Here is a 20270-nt window from a genome sequence, read left to right as displayed (position 1 = left end):
AAGGACAAAGTGAGTTTGGCTTGTGGAAGTTGACGAAGATGATGTTGCAGAGGTTTTGGCATCCCATGACCAAGAACTGATAAATGAAGAGCTGATGCAATTGGAAGAGGAAAGGATAACAATCAAAACCGAATGCAGTAGCAAACGGACCAAAAGTGAAGTCGTCCAGGAACGGAACGTGAAGCAACTGCGTGAGATTTTCGCTGCATGATGGTTTGAGTGCTCACAAAGAACTGTATGATAGAAAAATGCGCGAAGCTAAGCAGTCAAGCATACTGTCGTTTCTTAAGCCTTCCACATCAGCCACAGCAGACGACGAACCTTGAACTTCCACATCAAGGCAGGCAGACATAGAAGAAGATGACCTGCCTACCCTCATGGAAATAGACGACCATGAGATAACACCCCAGTGTCCCACCACCCCAACCCCCGGGCCGCGGACAGGTACATTGCCGCGGAGAATGCAGCGGTAGCCAGGATGCACCCAGCACATCTTTACGAAAAAAGCCAAAATAAACAAGCTAATTAATTAGGTGCCACCCGGCACGTAATTGTTGGCCCAGATCAGAGGTGATTGCCGAGTGCGTCACTCCTGATCTGGGCCGACATTTACGTGCTGGGCCGCACCTAATTAATTAGCTTGTTTATTTCGGCTTTTTTCTTAAAGATGTGCTGGGTGTGTCCTGGCTACTGCTGTACCCGTGTGATTCGCGGATCTGTATCGGTCGGCGGCCTGGAGGTTGGGGTCCACTACACCACCCCAACCTCCGACGACTCAGACTAACACACCATCATCAGTGTGCTCAGCACTGTCTTCCCAATTCTGGAAAGTGATTCTACACTGTACATACATTATTTCTACTTTATATAGGCTGTGTATTTTTATGCGTTATTTGGTACGATTTGGCAGCTTCATAGCTTAAAGGTTACTGGAGAGAGTGTTTCTGCCAAGAGCGCTTGCGTGAGATTTTCACTACGGAGAACAGTGCAGCAGTGATTGCAGAAAAATATTTCTACTTTATATAGGCTGTGTATTAATCATATCATTCCTGCTTTTACTATATGTTACTGTTATTTTAGGTTTTATGTGTTATTTGGCATGATTTGGTAGGTTACTTTTGGGTCTGCAAATGCTCACAAATTTTTCCCATATAAATAAATGGTAATTGCTTCTTCGCTTTACAACATTCTGGCTTACGATCCGTTTCATAGGAACGCTCTACCTTCGGATGGCGGGGGAAACCTGGATTCTTATTATTTGGCATGTTAACCCTCTTTCTTTCTCAAAGATAAAATAATCTGGTAGTGGTCATCCGCCAGCTCCATGAACTTGTGATCTTCTCTTGACAAAGCAGGTTGTTTATCCTGACTGCATTCAGAGAAATCTGCCTTGAACTGCTGCAGCCAAAGCTCATCCAAGTTCAAAACTGAGATCCTGTTAACTGTCAGCTCTGGTTGCATACACTCTTCCATCACCATTGTCTCCTTTCAGTGGTCATTCACAGTTCAACCCAACATTGCTCCAATTGCATAGGATCCATCATTAATACAAGTCACTTGCAACAGCTCCAATACTTTAGGCATGTTTATCTCTATCAGTAGCTCAGGTTCTGAACAGATCTCTGGAAATGGACATATTTCAGGTGAGACCATACCCGGAAATCCCTCTGCTGTGGAATGTTCCCTTTGTGGAAGCCAGCCACTTCCAATTCTGAAACCATATACAGTAGCTACTCACAATCTTCTCTCGACCCATGGTGCATTAGAGAATGTGCGTCATTTTCCTGTGAGGTTGAGCTTGATCATGAGGCCTACTGTGCAGAATTCAGCTGTACTTCCTCTATCTAGGAAAGCACAAGTAACCGCTGTCTTGTTCCCTTCTTAGTTCCAGTACCAGTGAAATCTATGGGAAGTTCAGTCATGATTGCCACCCCCTGTACGGCCATTAGATACCGGGGCACTACTCACTGCTGTGTCTGATTCTTTCATGGCTTGATTTGATTCTGCATCCTTTTTGTTAGAGTGAATATGAAGTATGCTGGGATGCCTGCCACTGCATACCTTGCATGAAAGACACATCCTACAATCCCTGTTGATGTGTCCTGTACAAAAACAGCCAAAGCAGACATAATTTTCCTTTGGGAAGGCAACCTTCTATGAGCCCTTTTCTCAAGTTGAGGGCACAAGTCCAAAGCATGCTCACCCTCACAGAACAAACAAACCTTTTTGGCTGACAAGACCATTTCCCTTCCATTAGCTCCAGGTTCAGCTTTAGCCTCAGAATGAAATTGACTTAGTTCTGTTTACACCTTTGCTTATTGCTGGTGATGTGGCATCCTGTATATCCCCAAACACTGGGTGTGTAGCAATCTTTAGTTGCCTTTCTATAAAATCAAGAATGTCAGCGTAAGTAATCTTACGGGTTGTGCCTTTCTTGCAGTTTGCAGACCATTTATCTGCAAGCATATAGGACAATTTCTTTATGACATGTTCAGCTACTGCACTTCTTCCAGGGCATTACAATAGCCTCCAAGAAAAAGACTGCAGTCTTGAAGAGCTTTCACATCAAGAGCCTTTTGCATAAAGGTGACTGCAATTTTCTGTTCGCATCAAAATGTTCCTGCAGTGAAACCTTATCCTTTAGTTATCCTTTCTTAAGGTCAACATGCCAGCAACTTCGGATAAGTTTGCTAAGGCAACCTCTAGTGTATTGCTCAAGGATACTGACGCAGTCACTACAGATACCAGTCTTGCCATCAACAGTTTTCAAAAGCCCATACGAATGCATGATACTGCAATGGATCTCCATAGATTATTTGAATCTCTTTTGGACAAAGATGAAATACATTTTGCCAATAAATGTAATTCACTCTACTTCCTTGTAACATCAATCGTACAACTTTTGACTTCCATCATCAAAAACAAGCGGGGTTCCATGCTGTAAGTTAATGCCCCCACAAGCACTTTGAGCTGTTGGATAGGACATAAGTTTAAAGTGCCTCATTAGTGCAGGCTGAGACTAAATACTCTGAACTACCTCTTCGGGATTTTGTTCATGTATCCCAAACACCAGAGGAACAAATGAATCAACATTAATATGGAGTGCTTTTGTTTTTCTCTGTGCCCTTTCAATATAAAAATTCACACACTCCCCACACTTGAAGGACTTAGCACATTAACTTTAGCCATGTGTCGCAATTTCTTCCTCCAACTCAAGTTATTCCATCCTTTCTTGAAGCTGTTCCTCTTGCTATTCCAGCACAGGTTTGTCCTTTAATAATCACTGAAGTGCCATTAATACAACTAAATCAGCCTGTGTTAATGCACGCAGAGGAGATAGTGGATACAGATTTTCTTCCTGCATCAAAGCTTTGAGTGCTGACATTTGACACCATCATTTGATTTCACATCGTCTTGTGAGTTATCTGCTATATGCTTAGTCAAAACATGCCTTGGATTTTGGTAAACGTCAGTTAGAAGGCAAGACACATTTACTTGTTACAGCAACATGAATCTCCAATATAACATGCTTGGGTCAGCCATTGTTTCGTATTCTCTATGAATGCACTGCAATAGCGATCAAAGTTTGAAAAACATTAGTTCTGTTTTTCTTGTTCGGCCTTGGGAAGTAATGAGATTACCATGAGATGTTGCTTACTAACAGCTTCAGGGATTAGTCAAGCCCTTAAGACGAGATTGCACTTATAAGGCATTTTTGCAAATTTTCCTAAGATCATTAGTTAATTGATGGTATTAAACTTTTAATTTTATTCACATTTATTTCATACTCCTTTTGAATACTTTCGATTAGACTAGCCTTAGCTTCAGCTTCAATTGCTCTTCTGCAAGCCCCTACTGCAGGGCTGTTGGTGCAATTCCATGCTTCCATACACTCATGTTAATTTCGAATTATGCAACTAGAGAAAGTAAATCTTTATCCACAACGCCAGAGATTTGATTCAATAAATGTAGTCAAAATTGCCCGCACATCCACAGCACTTAAACCAGACGAACAAACAGTCTTCAATTCAAATGTTGGCAACCAGAAAATTTCAGCAATAAAGAGACAAACCCTTATGAAAGCACCACATGATCGAGCAACAGGCCCCAATGGATGGGCAGCACTGACCATTCATAACTGTGTTCAAACCATAAATGCACAGCATGAATCAATAAAAGCGTCTCAGGCTGCTCCTGTTTCTGATGTGTTGCTCTCTGTGTTGCGATTCCAATTTTGCTAATGGGTCTGAGGAAATCCTTTGCTGTAGACTGGCGTTCATTTGGTATAACTATTTGTTGTTGACAAATGTAGTGGTTACTGCAAACCAAACCCGCCAAGAGACTAAGCCAGGGTAGTCAAATTGCGTGGCATGCTTCCAAATAATAAATTTCCAAATCGCAAAAGGTATGTTTGATTCTTTATTACAAAACCAGCAAAGACAAATGATCTTATAATGATAAAAGAACTATCGAAACTAAATTAGGATATAGTAATCTTAGCGTTCAAATCAGTATAAGTTCTAATTAGCGATATCAGAAGTAGTGCTCTACAAGTTTAAGTGATCAACAAAAACATTCTCTGCCATTCAACTTCTCTCCACTAGACCAAACAACTAAGACAAAGTGTGAAAACATAACAATACTTATTTGCTTCTACCATGCTCAACCTGCGCAACCGATTACCACAATAAGTGTGCCACAAAATACAATACAGACTGAAAATAGATACATGGCTCTTACACCATGGCTGTTCTAGCAGTGTGCTTTGGGTCACCCTCCTGACGAAAGACAAATTTCCTTCCCAGTTTGGAGGATCTCTCCACATTTAGCAGCATGCATCTTCCCATTAATCCTGACCAGATTTCCAGTCCTTGCTGCTGAAAAGCATCCCATAGAATGATGCTACCTCCAGCATACTTTACAGTAAGGATGGTGTTACCTGGCCAATGTGCAGTATTAGATTTACACCACATGTACCGCTTAGTGTTGTCCCAAAAGTTCCACTTTAGTCTCATCCAACCACAAAACCTTCCACATCTTTACAGTCTCTTCTAACTGATGCTTTGAAAAGTCTTGACGGGCAGGGATTTTTTTTAAGTAGGGCTTCTTTCTTACTTTTCTTCCATAAATACCGTTATTGTGCAAGGCCTTAGAGATTGTGGAGCCATGAACTTCATCTCCAGTTCTGCAGCTCATTCAGTGACTGTTAGTGTCACAGTAGCCTCTCTTACAAGTACCTGTCCTGGGAAAAAGTACGGAGAAAATATGAAACCATAGCTTCATCTCCAGTTGCAGTCACTGACTGTAGCTATGGTTTCATATTTTTTCCCTACTCTGTCCAGGACATTGAGCTTCGAGATTTGTCCAGTGCCTTTGAGATGGTTTTGTACCCTTCCCCAATTTGTGCTCCTCTATTATCATTTCCCTGTCTTGTCTTGAATGCTCGTCTTCATTTTGCATTGGTCTGTTGAAGATCTACATACTGTTGGATCTTACAGACTGGGGGGGGGGGACTTATTCTTATGAATTCATTGAAAGCAAATGATCCTCCAATTTTTTACATCAACAAATTGGTTGAGTTGGTAACACTATGTATTGCACCTGAGGAAAGTCAGCACAGCAATTGCAAAGGGGATGAGTGCACTTTCAGCCTCACAATTTTGTTTTTTTGATTTTTAGTACATCATTGACAGATTTAGGATTTTTTCTTTTGATTTGACATGATGCACATTTTGTAGATCAGCTCAAAAATCCTACTTCAATATACTTAAAATTTTGAAAATGTAACAGTAAAATGTGACAATAGTTGTGGGGGCTGAATACTTTTTCAAGGCACTGCAAATTGAATGCAAATCATGATCATAGAGAACTGTGTGTGCTATGAACTTCCCTTCAAAAATAAAACTTCTCCACTGTGATATTTGGCACTGGTGGCCCTTTATTCAAGTAATAGTTCTAAAGATTTCCTCACTTCATGTCTCAGTGCTTACTTTCAACTGATATTAATATGGTTACAATATTATCTCTTTTGTTGAAGAAATGTTATACTTGCTGCCTTTCAGTGCCTGGCACAACCTACAAGTATTAAAAGTTCAAGATCAATGCACCCACCATCCCATCTTCTCTCAACAACCAAGGAGAATAAATTGAAACACTGTAACTTTTCAGAATTAGTTTTCCTTCAACAATGTTAACATCAAGCTCTCCAAATCTTTAGTACAAAAGGTATTCTTCATATTCTAAGATGTAACATACAACACCATCCGTATTTCAAATCATTACTCTTGCTCCAAGTAAAAAGGTTAAAAGTAAATTGTCATTTCTGAGATATTATTTCAAATTTTCAAAGATACTGTACCTTAAGCCGTATTTCTGTACCTTAAATCAGAACATTTCCTTTAAAATATACAATTTTGACTCAAATATTTAGTTTCAGTAAAAGCTCACAATTCAAAGTTTTCTATCTCAAAAGTCAAACTCCCATAGTGGTTTGCATTCAAATACTATATCCGCATTAAATTCAAAAAGGGAATACAATCAGTTGATAATTCAAATTGCATATTAAATTCAGATCACACATCAAGATTCTCTTCCTTCACCTCACTTGAAAAAATATTCTCAATCACAACCCAGCAATCTCTAGGTCCAAAAGCTGGCATTCAATCCTTTAAGTTCTTTGACATTCGAGGAATTATAATAGATCAGTACCTCAACTGTAATTGCAAATGGCTCAGTTAAATTTATCGTTCAAATTAATTTTCCAATCTTGCTACTTATATCAGTGACCCAGAGGAAACTAGTCATGAATATTATACTCTGTAACTTTCATATAATAAGAATGATAAAAAACTAAACCTTGCTTGAATTCTTCTACCATTATTGTTCGAGTTGATGAAGATACATTAAATGTGGAATTCTGCTGTGGATAGGCAGGAGTTATTATTGGCATCAAATGGTACCTGTCAGATGGGTTTACCTGTAAAACAAATATTTCATACTTAGTTGTATACAACAAACATTAAATTAAATTAATTCTCTGTACTGTGCCAAGTCATACCCGTGGATCCCAAACTGGCAGATTCAAGTTGCTATCTTCTGGTTGTTTAAGCAACACAGGATTTGGCCATTCCCTAGAAAAGAAAAGCAACATTTTAAAAACTAAATGTTTAATAGGTTAAAAAAATCAATACTATCACTGTTCCAATAGCAACCTTGCTCTTTGATTTCTAAAATTTCATATTCACTGGCAAATGCTGCTAGCCTCCAACCAAAATAAACACACAAGTCATCTCATTAATGAGATAAAAAAAGATTAGATGGGTGGCATTATTAATTTTGTAGAAATGTTTAAATTTGTTTGTAATTTATGACACTCAAAGGATTTATAAAATACTTGGTAACCCTAATCCTTCCAGAGCTATATTTTATGCAATGCCAAATCCAAGTGATACAAGTCTTCCTCCACCCATCCAGGTCAGTATAACCACCAGATGATTTACCAAACAAAAATGCTAGATTATTTCTTCATGAACCCCTCCATCCAAGCAAAGCTCTTTTCTTGCTGTTATTATTGGGAAGGTAGTACAGAAGCCTTGGGTCCCATTCCACTAGGTTCAGCAACAGTATCAGGTTCCTGAACCCGATTGGATTACTTCATTCACAAAAACACAATGCTGAACTGATCACTGAACACAACCTTGATCAATTTCAAGGACTCTGCAACTCATGTTCTCAGTATTATTTATTTACTTATAACTTTTTTTTGTATTTCCACACTTTGTCTCCTTTTGCCCATTAGTTGCTTGTCAGTCTCTGTATAGGTTTTCACTGATTCTATTGTATTTCTTTGTTTTACTGTGAATGCCTGAAAAAAAATAATCTCAGAGTATTATATGGTTTCATATACTTTGATAATAAATTTACTCTGAACTTGACTACTTGTTTCATTTTAATACTGGTTCTCAGTCAATAATACAAAACAGATTTTTGGACAGTATGAATAGCAGATTATTAGGAAATATTAAGAATATGAAAATTGTACCACAGTAGTATTCTACGTAGGGAAGCAAAAATTAGCACCTTTGCCTAATTTTAGAATTTCGTATGGTAAACATGCTTTTCAAAAATCATTGAGAGGAAAACAAAACTTCTGTGCAAATTCTCCTCATTACATGGGCATCTTCCAAATTCTACAATCAAATGCAAACATAATTCAACCATAAATTTCATATGTAGAACAAACATTGGAAGTAGGTAAGAAGTGAAGCAGCATGACCTTGAGGCTAGTGATTTCTGGATTATTCCCAGTGACATGTACGACTGAAGTCAGCAATACAACAGGGTAGGTCAACACATGGCTGAGGAATGGTGCAGGGGGCAGGGATTCAGGTTCTTGTATCACAGGTATCTCATTCTGGGGTAGGCACTAATTGTACAAAAGGGAGAGTTGCATTTGAACCAGAGAAGGGATCAACACCTTGCAAGGAAATTTGCTAGGACTTCACAGGAGGGTTCAAAAGAGAATGGCAGGGTGCAACTTTGAGCAGGCGCAAATCATGGAATGAAGCAGTAGCCACTCAGACCAAGTTTAATAATCAGGGCAACCAAGAGCACAGTAAAGGGAGGGAAAAAGAATATTCAGTTGAACTACATTTATTTCAATGTATGAGGTTTAACAGATAAGGCATATGAACTCAGCATGGATTGGATCTGAGAATTGGGATGTTACAGCCATACCAAAGACATGGCCGACAGAAGGGCAGGACTGACAGCTCAATATTCCAGACAACAGGAATTCTGCAGATGCTGGAAATTCAAGCAACACACATAAAAGTTGCTGGTGAACGCAGCAGGCCAGGCAGCATCTCTAGGAAGAGGTGCAGTCGACTTCCTTAGTCCTGACAAAGGGTCTCGGCCTGAAACGTCGACTGCACCTCTTCCTAGAGATGCTGCCTGGCCTACTGCGTTCACTAGCAACTTTTATGTGTGTTGCTTCAATATTCCAGTATACAGTTGCTACAGGTGTGACAGAAGTACAGGCAAATGAGGAAGCAGATATAGCCTTTCTAATAAGGGAAGGGTGTATCAGCCAGAACATAGAAATGACATTCTTGAGGAATTGCCCAATGAGGCCATATGGTTGGAATGTAAAAACAAGGGTAGGGTTACTCTAGTGGTCTGATTTGTAACCCCACTCCACACCCAATAGTCAGTAGGAACTTCAAAAGCAGCTGTGTAGAGAAATTGCACAGTTAGAGTTGCATTAGTGGGAGCTTTTAATTTCACTGGTATTGACTGGACTACCTAGAGTGTTGAGGGCCTGGATGGGGTGGAATGTGAGATATGCCCAGGAAAGTTTCCTGACTCAATATATAAATGGCACTACTTAGGAAGTTGCAATACTGGACTTTCTCTTTGGGAATGAGGTAGGGCAAGTAAATGAAGTGGCAGTCAGGGAGCACTCTGGCTTTAGTGACCATAAATTCTATTAGTCTGAAGATAGTGATGATAAAGAATGGGGCAAGTTCATAGTTTAGGGTCCTAAACCAGAGTAGGACTTGGGAGAATTAGGCAGGATCTTGCAGAGGTTGATTAGGCAAGCCCGTTTCAATCGAAAGTAACGACTGGCAAATGGAAAGCTTTAAAGAATGTGCTATCAAGTGCCTAGAGACAACATGTTCCTGTTTGGATGTAGGGTAAACCTGGCAAGTTTAGGGAACTCTGGCTGATGAGAGATACTGACACTTCTATGAAGAAAAATAACGAAGCATACATCGGATTTTGGAGGCTGCGATTGAGCAAATTCCTTGATGACTATAACAAAAGATTAAGAATATTCTTGAGAGAAATTAGGAGGGCAAAACGAGGGACAAGATGGATCTGGCAGGGAGGTTGAAGGGAACTCCTAAGAGGTTCTATAGTTACATTAAGAGTAAAAGAATGGCTAGGGAGAGAATAAGTCACCTCACAGATCAGCGGGGCTGCCAGTATCTTGAGCCACAGGATTTTGAACAAATATTTCTCCTTTGTATTTACAGAGAAGAAAAAGATGGTTGCTTAACAGATAAGGGAAACAAGAGAAGATGCTATATAGAACATTCGTATCACAAAGAAGTACTTGCTGCCTTATAGCATTTAATGTGGTTAAAATCCTAGGGGGTGACGAAGTGCATCTTTGTACTTACTGGGAGGCTAAACTGGAAATTGTGGAGGTCCTTGAGTATTTTCTTCATCATTTGCAACTGAAGTTCCCAAAGAGTGGAAGGCGGCTAATGCTGTTCCACTTATTAGGGGTAGCAATAACAAGTCAAGGAACTACAGGCTGATTAGCCCGACATCAGTGGTGGGGAAGTTATTACAGAGAATTCTAAGGACAGGATACATCAGCACTTGGATAGACAATATCTGATTAGGAGGCAGCATGACTTTGTGAGTGGGAAGTCATGTTTGATAAATCTTCAACATTTTAAGCGGTGCTGCACAGTTCCCTAACTGCATAATGTCACATTTACTTTTAACAAGTATTTGGGACTCCTTTGGCCCCTATATATTATTGATTTTTGGCCAAAAATTACCCTCTCAATTTTAATCTACAGTTCAAATTTGTAAGAGAATTTTTCATTAGCCTTAAATTTCAACAAGCTCTGGAATAAGAAACTGGAGTAGGAATTGGCAATTCAACCCCTAGGCTTGATCTGCTATTGAAGATCGCGCCTGATTTCCTCATGCCGCTACTCCCTCTCCCAGACTTGTCTCATACCAACAATTTGATTAGTCCAAAATAAAACCTTTGCTATAGCCAGTAATAGAATCTGCCTGTCCCTAAAGAATTTCATTATCATAAACCTGAAGTGAACAGATTTGTCATCTGAATCCTAAATGGCAAACCTATTATGCCAACACTATTCACTCTAATTCCAAATGTAGTCAGATAAACAATTCCTCAGCAACACACCATCAAGTTTGTAACTTTTCAGGATACATATTAAAAAGCAAATATAAATTACAAAATTTGCATCTTCCTCATGCTGTTTCAAGTTAGCCTGATGCAAACTCTCATTTTAGCATTTAGTATAGTCTAATTGCTATTTTAATTAAACTCTTAATCTGCTATCTGACTATTTGGATTTCCCCAGTGGTTTGGCATTTGGCTCACCAGGTGATGTTTCTCATGCTACATTAAACAGACCCGATTCAGAGTTTTCTTTAAACTCTTAGGCTTTACCATAAATTTTAATTATAATTATGTAACATCTGAAAAAAATGTGAATTAGAATGTTGGGGTTTAACAGACAGTCCAAGAAATCTGCCAGTGTTGTGCTCCCAATCTCAAGCATGCTATCAGATTTTTTTTTATTGCGCAAGCTGTATCCAAAAAGGTTTTGCAACTCAATTTCCTGAAAAAAAAAGTTTTGAAATTATTAGAATATCACTACAACTTTTAAGTCTTAACTCACCATTTCGAAAAGACTAGAAAAAATTTGTGGACTAAAGTGGATGCAACGGCATTAGGGTACAACTGACAGGTTCTTGCTACAAGCATAGCCCATGATACACCACCAAGGAATCCAAGCATATTAGAGTATATTCCACGCCCTAGGATAGATTATTACAATACAATCAGCATTTTTTCCTTTTCAAAACTATCTAAAGAATAAGTTAACTTCAACATCTCAGCTACTTACTTTTTGCCCACAGTTTTATGGCTCTAAGAGTCAGTCTGAAATTCTCTTTATTTGGTACTAGATGGAGAATTTCATCTGTAACTCTGCAACCTATCAGAAATGAAATTTTTATTGTTTCATTAGATGCAGCATGTACAAAAGACGCTCATACAAAATTTGTCAATGTGGTAAAGCAATATATAGTGGTTTAAAAAAAGTTTAAAATTCTGCAAAACACTTTCATGTTGAACATTTTGCAGTTCGTTTTAAGGTGCTCTCCTTTAAGCCTTCTTTAGCCTGTAATTACACTTATGCATAATTTTGACATTAGTATAAATCAGAAAATGTTCAAATGGACAGAATTTCAGTTAGCCTGACAACTCCTGATCAACAAAAACTGCAGTTTATCCAGTGGTGAGACTGTCCTGAAGTAAACCAGAGAGACTGAAAAAAAAAAACACTAAGACTAGTTGAGGGTAATCATAACTAGGAACAAATGAATTGCAAACACATGGCATTAGTGAATGGAAACTCCACTATAACTGAGAACTAGTGAAGTTGCATAAGCACTCGAAGGACAAGGTCAAACAAAACCTGCGATCTAAAGAACAGATGGTGGGCAGAGTAAGCACAGAAAATAAAGCAAATTGCTAATAATCATGACAGGTTAATTTAACCAGAAACACCCAAGACCACCATGCCATGAACCAGGAACACGGTAGCAATTAAGAATCAGGATGAAAAATCAACATTCATTGAACAGAAAACTCCACAGGAAGCCCAACTGATATTTTGCCCTTAACCATCTCACAGCACACCTGCTAGTGCATCCGAGATTATAAAAAAACCTTTTTAAAAATTTCCTTACGGCATGATAGAGCTGACAATCCAAGAATACACAGGTCACCTTGTGATGCAATTAGCTCTCAGATCTCCCGGTCATCCTAATTCATCAAATGAAAATATCTTATTTCAACCAATGAACAAAGTCAATGAAATACACGGTACCCCTAAAGTTCTAAAGCTAATAGAGAGAAACTTCAGACACAAATTTACAGCTCAATCTCAAATGTCATGGATGAACACAGCCAAACGATCTTGGAACACCATAATCATCATCTTCACATAATGAAACAAACTTGAAGTGTCCCCTTCATATTGGCCATCAGGAAAAAATTGTATAGATTTGCCTCAACCTTCTTCTCCCAATCTCCAAATCATGGCCTTGCAAGTCAGGTAGTCATATTGAATACTACTGTCACCATGCAACAGCTGCAAGTAGAGTAAACAGCATTAACCCCTAAATAAGATCTTTTCAAAAATCACACAAAACCCTTTAGTAAGTAGGAATTCATTTCAAGTTTGAAAGCTTGACAGTCCTCAGAAATTTCAACTTTAAAATGCCATGCTGACTTATTCAAACAATAGGCCTACTACCCCTACTGCAGACTGGAATGCAAAGCTGAGGCATTTTTCCAATTCTTTTTATACTTGATAAAACAAAGGAGACTGATGAATTTAACAGTTAGACCAAGTCAGTAGTTTGCATACCATTCAAACTTCGTATACATCGAATATCAAGGTTCTTCAATCGAGAATCATCTCTGAGGTCTAGATTGTCTGGAATGGTTTGTAAAGCCAGCCTAGCAAAAACGAGATCAATCTGAGAGAAAGTTAAAAAAGAGATATAGATCACAATGATGCTGTAACACATAATATTCTGTAGTTGTTCTGAGAATTGGAAATTGCCAAAATTTGGACATTAGGTTAAGTTTTCTCAAAGTTGGATGAGCACACAACTTGAATGTAATTGTACATACAGCCTGAAACTTAAATTTCCACACAAACTCAGTGGTTTATTGCCGTTTTGAAGTTTAGCTTGCTGCTAAACTGACTATGGATCTGTCCTTTACTGGATGTTTTCAATCACTGATGTTCATTGGAGCACTGACTGGATCAAAGGTGTCTTCCATTAGGATGCATGAACATAAACATCATTTAAACTAATGCTGAAGTTCTTAATATCCCAATTTGAAGATCAGGCTCTAAAGTCTCCATAAATCAGCACAAAACAAGCTCTGCAATGAATAAAAATAAACTGCATTCTCTTAGAAATAAATATACTTGAAATGTTAAAAAAAGTTTACCTCAATGTTATCAAGTTCAAATTTGATAACTGGAACATAGGCATCCTCCACTGCCTGCAAATTTAAAATGTGCAAACGTCACACAAAGTAAAACATTAAAAATTTCTTTATTAAAAAAAGATCAAAAGTAGTAAACTAAGAATTTCAAAACAGCTGCAGATTTTTCATATTTTTCCCCCAACTATATTTGTAAATCTGTCTGGTGATGCATTTAGGAAAATATGACAGTCTTGCCAACTAATTTCAATGCCACAGCCAAATTACTGAGATAAACCTAATAAAAATTCAACCTCATTACCAAATGCACAAAGTTGAAACAAGTTAACAATCTCTATGGTTAAAATAAAAAAAATATACACACACACAAACACACTGTTTGCACCTAAACAAAGTCTATACCAATTTGCCAAAATATAGAAGTAAATAACCCTAAAACACATGGAGCACAGTTAAACCCAAATGTTCAATCAGAATATTATGTTTCTCCCACTGGAGTATAGCACCCTCTGCAGGGAACTGAGACTTGTGCAAATGGGGCTTAATACCAAAATTTTGGATTCTCTACCACTGGATTCCTTAAAAGGCATCAGGATTAAAATATAGGATTTTAGAATCAGTGATTTGTTAGGTAACTATGATGAAAAGACCAAGATCTAAGGTATTCCTGTGGGTAACACTAATGACATCTCAGATGATTAGAAAGAAGCTCCAATAGAAGTATATAACAAAAATAACTAGTGCTCAGTTTTCCAGTAGCAGGTAACTGCATCAGATAATCGCAGCAGAAACATCACCAAAAGTTTGTACCAGGGTCTAAACTTTGAATGGCAGGTAGCAGAATCAAAATCCCAATTTAAGAGGGAATATACTTAATGTCTTTAAGCAGAGGTGTAGATGATATTAAAATATAGATGTGGATATATAGACAGCAGTGAAAAAAATGGCACTGCTTTCAATAGTTCTTACATTGGCTAAGGTCATTTTGAACACTCCATTGTGACCATTAGAGCTTTAGATAGGGACAAAAGTAAGAGCAGCACGCCTGAGAGGATCTGGAACTCACTTAGTGACAAAAAAAAAGGCACAGCTGCTGAGCCAAACAGAATGTATCAAGTTGGATTCCTCAGTCTAAATGAAGTAGCACAAACTAGGATATTTAATTGAATTCCAGAGTTCAGGGTGTAAAATCGCAAAATGACGAACAAGAGCAATCATGAGAAACATGTATTTTTTTCTATCAAATCTCAAAATTTAAAAAAAAAAATTTTTTTGACTGGTTAACGTAACTAGCAAAGTCAGTACAGATGCAAAAACAGTTTGTGAACTCTTTACAATTACCTGGTTTTCTGCATTAATTACTCATAAAATGTGGTCTGATCTTCATCTATGTCACAATAATCAGAACCTGCCTAAACTAATAACACAAACAAATGTACTATTCATATCTCTATTGAACACATTTTGCATTATTTACAGTCCAGGCGGGAAAAAGTATGTGAACCCACGTATTTAATAACTGGCAGAACCTCCTTTCGCACCAAGAACCTCCACCAAATGCTTCTGTAGCTGCTGATCAGACTTGCACAACGGTGAGGAGGAATTTTAGACTATGCCTCCATACAAAACTGTTTCAGTTCATCAATATTTCCGGGAGACCTTGCATAAATAGCCCTCTTCAGATCATGCCACAGCATCTCAATTGGGTTAAGGTCTGGACTCTGACTTGGCCATTCCAAAACACAAAATTTTCTTTTTAAACCATTCTGTTGATACACTAATGTTTCAGATCATTGTCCTGTTGCATCATCCAACTTCTATTAAACTTCAGGTGATGGACTGTAACTTGACATTCTTCTATAAAATGTCTTGATACAATTTTGAATTCATTGTTCCCTCAATGATTGCAAGCTGCCAGGCCCTGTGATAACAAAGCAGTCCCCAACCATGATGCTCCTTCCACCATGCTTCACAGTTGGATGAGGATTTGGTGTGCAGTGCCCTTTTTCCTCCAAACACAGTGGTGTGAGTGGTGTGTATTTCTGCCAAAGAGTTCAACTTTTGTCTCATTTGAGAGCAGAACATTGTCCCAGAAGCATTGTGGAACATCCAGGTGGCCTTTCGCAAACCTGAAATGTGCAATAATAGTTTTTTTTGGAGAGCAGTGGTATCCTCCGTGGTGTTCTCCATGAACACCATTCTTGTTCAGTGTTTGTCTTATAGTGGACATGTGAACAGAGACTTCAGCAAGTTCAAGAGATTTCTGCAGGACTTTTGCTGTTACCCTTGGTTTCTTTTTCCATTGGAGCACAGACAGAGTGGGGGAGGGGGGAAGGAGGATCACTAAAAGGGATAGGTGAAGCCAGGTGGCTAGCAAACATAAAAGGCTGGAGAGGAAGGAATCTGATGGGAAAGGAGAGTGGGCTATAGGAGAAAGGGAAGGGGGAAATCCAGGAAGAGGCAATAGACAGGCAAGAAGAGGAAAGAGGACAGTGGAAAATAGAAAAGGGGAGGGGAAAGGAAATATATTTCCTTTCCCCTCCCTTTTTATATATATATATATATATATATATGTATGAAGGAGAAACTGATATTCATGCAATCAAGTTGGAGACTACCCAGATGGAATACAAGGTGTTGCACCTCCACCCTGAGGGGGGTCTCATCTTGGCATAAGAGGAGATCCTATCAAAAAACATGCATTTACCCACCCACCTCACCTTCTGCAGGGATCACTCCCTTGTAATTTCTTTGTCTATTCCTCCCTCCCCACTAATCTCCCTCCCAGCAATTACCCGTGTAAGTGGCCCAAGTGCTACACCTGCCAATTCACCTCCTCCCTCACTTCCATTCAGGGTCCTAAACAGTCCTTCCAGGTGAGGCAACACTTCACATGTGAATCTGCTGGGGTCGCCTGTTGTGTCCGGTGCTCTCGATATGGCTTCCTCAGAACTCACTGGTAGCCAAACGTTTTAATTCCAATTCCCATTCTGGCATGTCAGTCCAAAGTCTCCTCTTGTATGAAGATGAAAGCAACCCCAGCGTGGAGGAACTACACCTTATATTTCGTCTGGGTAGCCTCCGACCTAGTGGCATGAATATTGATTTCTCCTTCTGGTTTAAAAAAAATTCCTCCGCCTCCCCTTCTTCTATTCTCCACTCTAGCTTCTTCCTCTTCTCACCAGTATCACCTCCTAGGTCCCTTCCTCCTTCCCTTTCTTTTATAGTCCACCATCAGATTCCTTCGCTCCAGTCCTTTATCTTTCCCATCCAACTGGCTTCACCTATCACCTTCAAGCTATCCTCCTTCCCATCCCACCACTTTTTATTCAGGCATCTGTCCTCTTCCTTTGGTGAAGGGTCTCAGCCCAAAACACTGACTGTTTATTAATTTGTATAGATGCTGCCTCACTTGCCGAGTTCTTCCAGCGTCTTGTGTGTGCTGTTTCCAACAGGAGATCCTTTACCACAAATGCAGCATCTTTTAAAATTTTTTCCAGAATCTGCCTACATTTTTAAAAAATTTCCATTCCATCTTTGGGGCAAAAGAAACTTCAGTCAATGACTCATACCAAAGTATCATGGCTATAAAAGTTTTCTTATTAACATTGTTTAAAAATCTAAAACACAAAGATTCAGTATGGAAACACAAGTATTGTGAAATAAACCAATCATAAGCATGCAGAAACAACTAAACCAACAAAATCTTAATCTAATAACCTGCACAATAGCAGTATGGAAAAAGCTGATGGCACAACATTATGTGATACATTACCCTCAAATCCTTGATTCCTTCTTGTTGCTTCAGCTTTTCAAAGAAGGATTGAAAGAAATCACTCCTTTCTACATGACGTGGAGCAACACATAATGCATCTATATCAGCACCTGCAAAATATTAAGAGTCAAAGGGCTATAATTTCAGATTAGCAAATTTGAAAATGACAAAAAGCATTTACACAAGTACATTACATCAGAAGAAATTTCATTTATGTATACCTTTTGTATGCACTCCTAGTCGGTATGAGCCAAACGTAAATATTTTCCCACCAACATTTACTACAACCGATGGTGGTAGATTCTGGAAATTTAAAAAAAAGTTCAACTCATTAGCACAACAGTTCCTACACTTTACTGTATTTTATTTAATCTACCCTCAATAAAATATAACAACAGCTAAATATCTTTTGTTTTAAACACAAGACTTTTAAATATGTTAAGTGACTATTGGGCTGCAGGAGCCCTTCTACATTAAATACAAGAGTCTTAAAAATTATAAATTCTATACACTTCTAAACTTGACTCCCATTCAGTTAGTTATGTTCCTCTTGAAACACATATTAACACTTAAAAATTGCTAAAGCATAATAACTTTAACTATTCAAAATCTCAATGTTCTCTAGAATGTTCAAGTTGCCATCTGATTATACTTGTAAGAAAGAAATGACTAGCAAGAGATCTCAAAACTACTTTTCTCAAAATATTCAGATCTTACGCTGAATTATTCAGAAACATGAGCCATAAAATTACTACCCTGACTTAAATCACAGGAACAAAATTCCAATACAAAAGCAGAATATTACCAAAGCTACAAGTGAGGATTTCCTTGAAAAATTTGAAATACAATTCATAACAAGCCATGATTTTTTTCTATTTACAAATACAGTTGATTCCAAATAATTGGGACAGCTGCTTACTTGGGACAACTCTTAAGAACAAAATCTAATTGAAAAAGTAACTGGGATTCCCTTCATTTATTTGGAACACTATGCCACTTTAATTGGGACAGGAGAATGTTGCCAAACAGTTTCTAAGTTGCGTGCACCTATGTGGCCGTTAGACACTACACTGTGCTTGGAGTGAAGAGTTTTTAAAAACAGTGTCAGTTGTGTGTATGTTCATTTTCAAAAAGCACTGATTACTGTTACTAATAGTTGGCAAGAAATGAGCAGCAAGACAATTCAGAACTGTTTTGCATTCAGGTTGGGAGATGCCAGAAATACCAGGGACTGAAAATGAAACAATTTCACTACTTCAACAGGTTAGAAACTACAGAGAATCTGAAGGTATAGAGAATCTGAAGGTATTGAGAATCATTTTGAATGTTACGACAAAAATGAAGACTTGCAAGTTGCAATCATCGAAAACATTATATGAAGGTTGTCCACTAGCTACAATAGGTAGGTACGTTAATTTTGTTGATTTACAGTCAAAAGAACACGCAGCATACACGGGATGAATTACTTTGTCAATATCTATTAGGAACAAATACAGTTTATATAGTACTGCAATGGTATTGGGAGATTTTTAATTTATTCTGTATTTGATTTAAATACATAATTTGTTACTCAGTTAAACGGTAGCTTGGCTTTATTTAAAAAAAAAACCTTTTTAACTATTTCCATGAAACCGTGGCAAATTGGGTCAGCCCTTAATTGGGCCAAAATTGACCTGTCCTGACATGTCTCAATTAATTGGAATCCACTGTAAATTATATCTCCACAAGAATATTACCTTTGTTTCGCTGATCTCTGCTATCCATTCTTTAACCAAATTGTTTAATTTTCCCAAAACAACTAATCTGAAATATTAAAAGAATGCATTAAAATTATTCAACAAGACACAAAATAGTAAATAAGCCAATAAGAAGGATCTCAATATTACCGACCTGTGGTTTAATTCCTCTTCCTCTTCAAATACTCCAAATGGTTTCAAAGCTTCAATCAACCTCTGAGTAGAAATATCATCTACGTCCTTGGGATAGGCAAGACTAATTGGAGAAGTGATCCCGTAATGCTTCTGGGTCTGCTGAGGACGATGCCCCAGCATAACATTATTGCTGCAAAAAGTAAAAACTTCATGACCTATTGTAATATGAAATGCATCAATGTTAAGAATGGGCAATACAGCAAATGGTAACATTTCATCTGCGCAAATATAATTTTCGAAATTGATTACAAACCTAGTATAGCTTCAATTTCTAGAAATCAAATTTGTTTCTGTTCCAAAATCTCAACAGCTTCATAGATTCCTATCAATATCAGACATTAAAAATGTGACAACTGTAGACTTTAGATAACTCAGTAGTGCCATACTTAAAAATAAGAAACTTCTCATTACAGTATCCCTTACTTATACACATTTATCTATCCCATACTACTTTTACCTCATACTTCTTGCTGTTGGCAAAAAGCGTTCTTTCCCTTCACACCAGGCAAAACTTTAACACATTTGACTATAATGTCCTCCATTCAACATCATGAACAATACATCCCATCCATTGCATTAATATAAACAAAATAAAAGATTCCTTTAAACATTCTCAGTTTTTCAATACAAAGTTTCTTAAAGTGCTAAAACAAATTAAAAATATTAATGTAATACCAAATACTGTCCTCCTTCGAGGTGGAGGTCACAGGTTCTGGACATCCTGTTGGAGTTGCTTGGATGGGTAGCCAATTGCATT

General features: G+C 38.1%; 1 protein-coding gene across 2 annotated transcripts in view; it reads right to left on the bottom strand.

Moving 5' to 3' along the window:
* The window catches only part of LOC140201341 (poly(A) polymerase gamma-like), a 71136-nt gene that overhangs the window by 33143 nt on the left and 17723 nt on the right, over positions 1 to 20270 (bottom strand). Inside the window, exons 3-12 of one of the 2 annotated variants that reach the window (XM_072265279.1) lie at positions 19473 to 19643; positions 19319 to 19385; positions 17804 to 17885; positions 17583 to 17692; positions 13811 to 13864; positions 13215 to 13326; positions 11685 to 11774; positions 11457 to 11595; positions 7058 to 7130; positions 6856 to 6976 (exon numbers count right to left, since the gene is read on the bottom strand). In XM_072265279.1, coding sequence (XP_072121380.1) covers positions 6856 to 6976; positions 7058 to 7130; positions 11457 to 11595; positions 11685 to 11774; positions 13215 to 13326; positions 13811 to 13864; positions 17583 to 17692; positions 17804 to 17885; positions 19319 to 19385; positions 19473 to 19643 — 1019 coding nt within the window. Of the gene's footprint in view, positions 1 to 6855; positions 6977 to 7057; positions 7131 to 11456; positions 11596 to 11684; positions 11775 to 13214; positions 13327 to 13810; positions 13865 to 17582; positions 17693 to 17803; positions 17886 to 19318; positions 19386 to 19472; positions 19669 to 20270 lie in introns of both variants that reach the window. The other variant, XM_072265281.1, reaches the window with a different exon arrangement.

Source organism: Mobula birostris, chromosome 8, assembly GCF_030028105.1.
Source record: "Mobula birostris isolate sMobBir1 chromosome 8, sMobBir1.hap1, whole genome shotgun sequence".
NCBI classification, from domain to species: domain Eukaryota; kingdom Metazoa; phylum Chordata; class Chondrichthyes; order Myliobatiformes; family Myliobatidae; genus Mobula; species Mobula birostris.
This window is presented reverse-complemented; position numbering and strand designations above follow the sequence as displayed.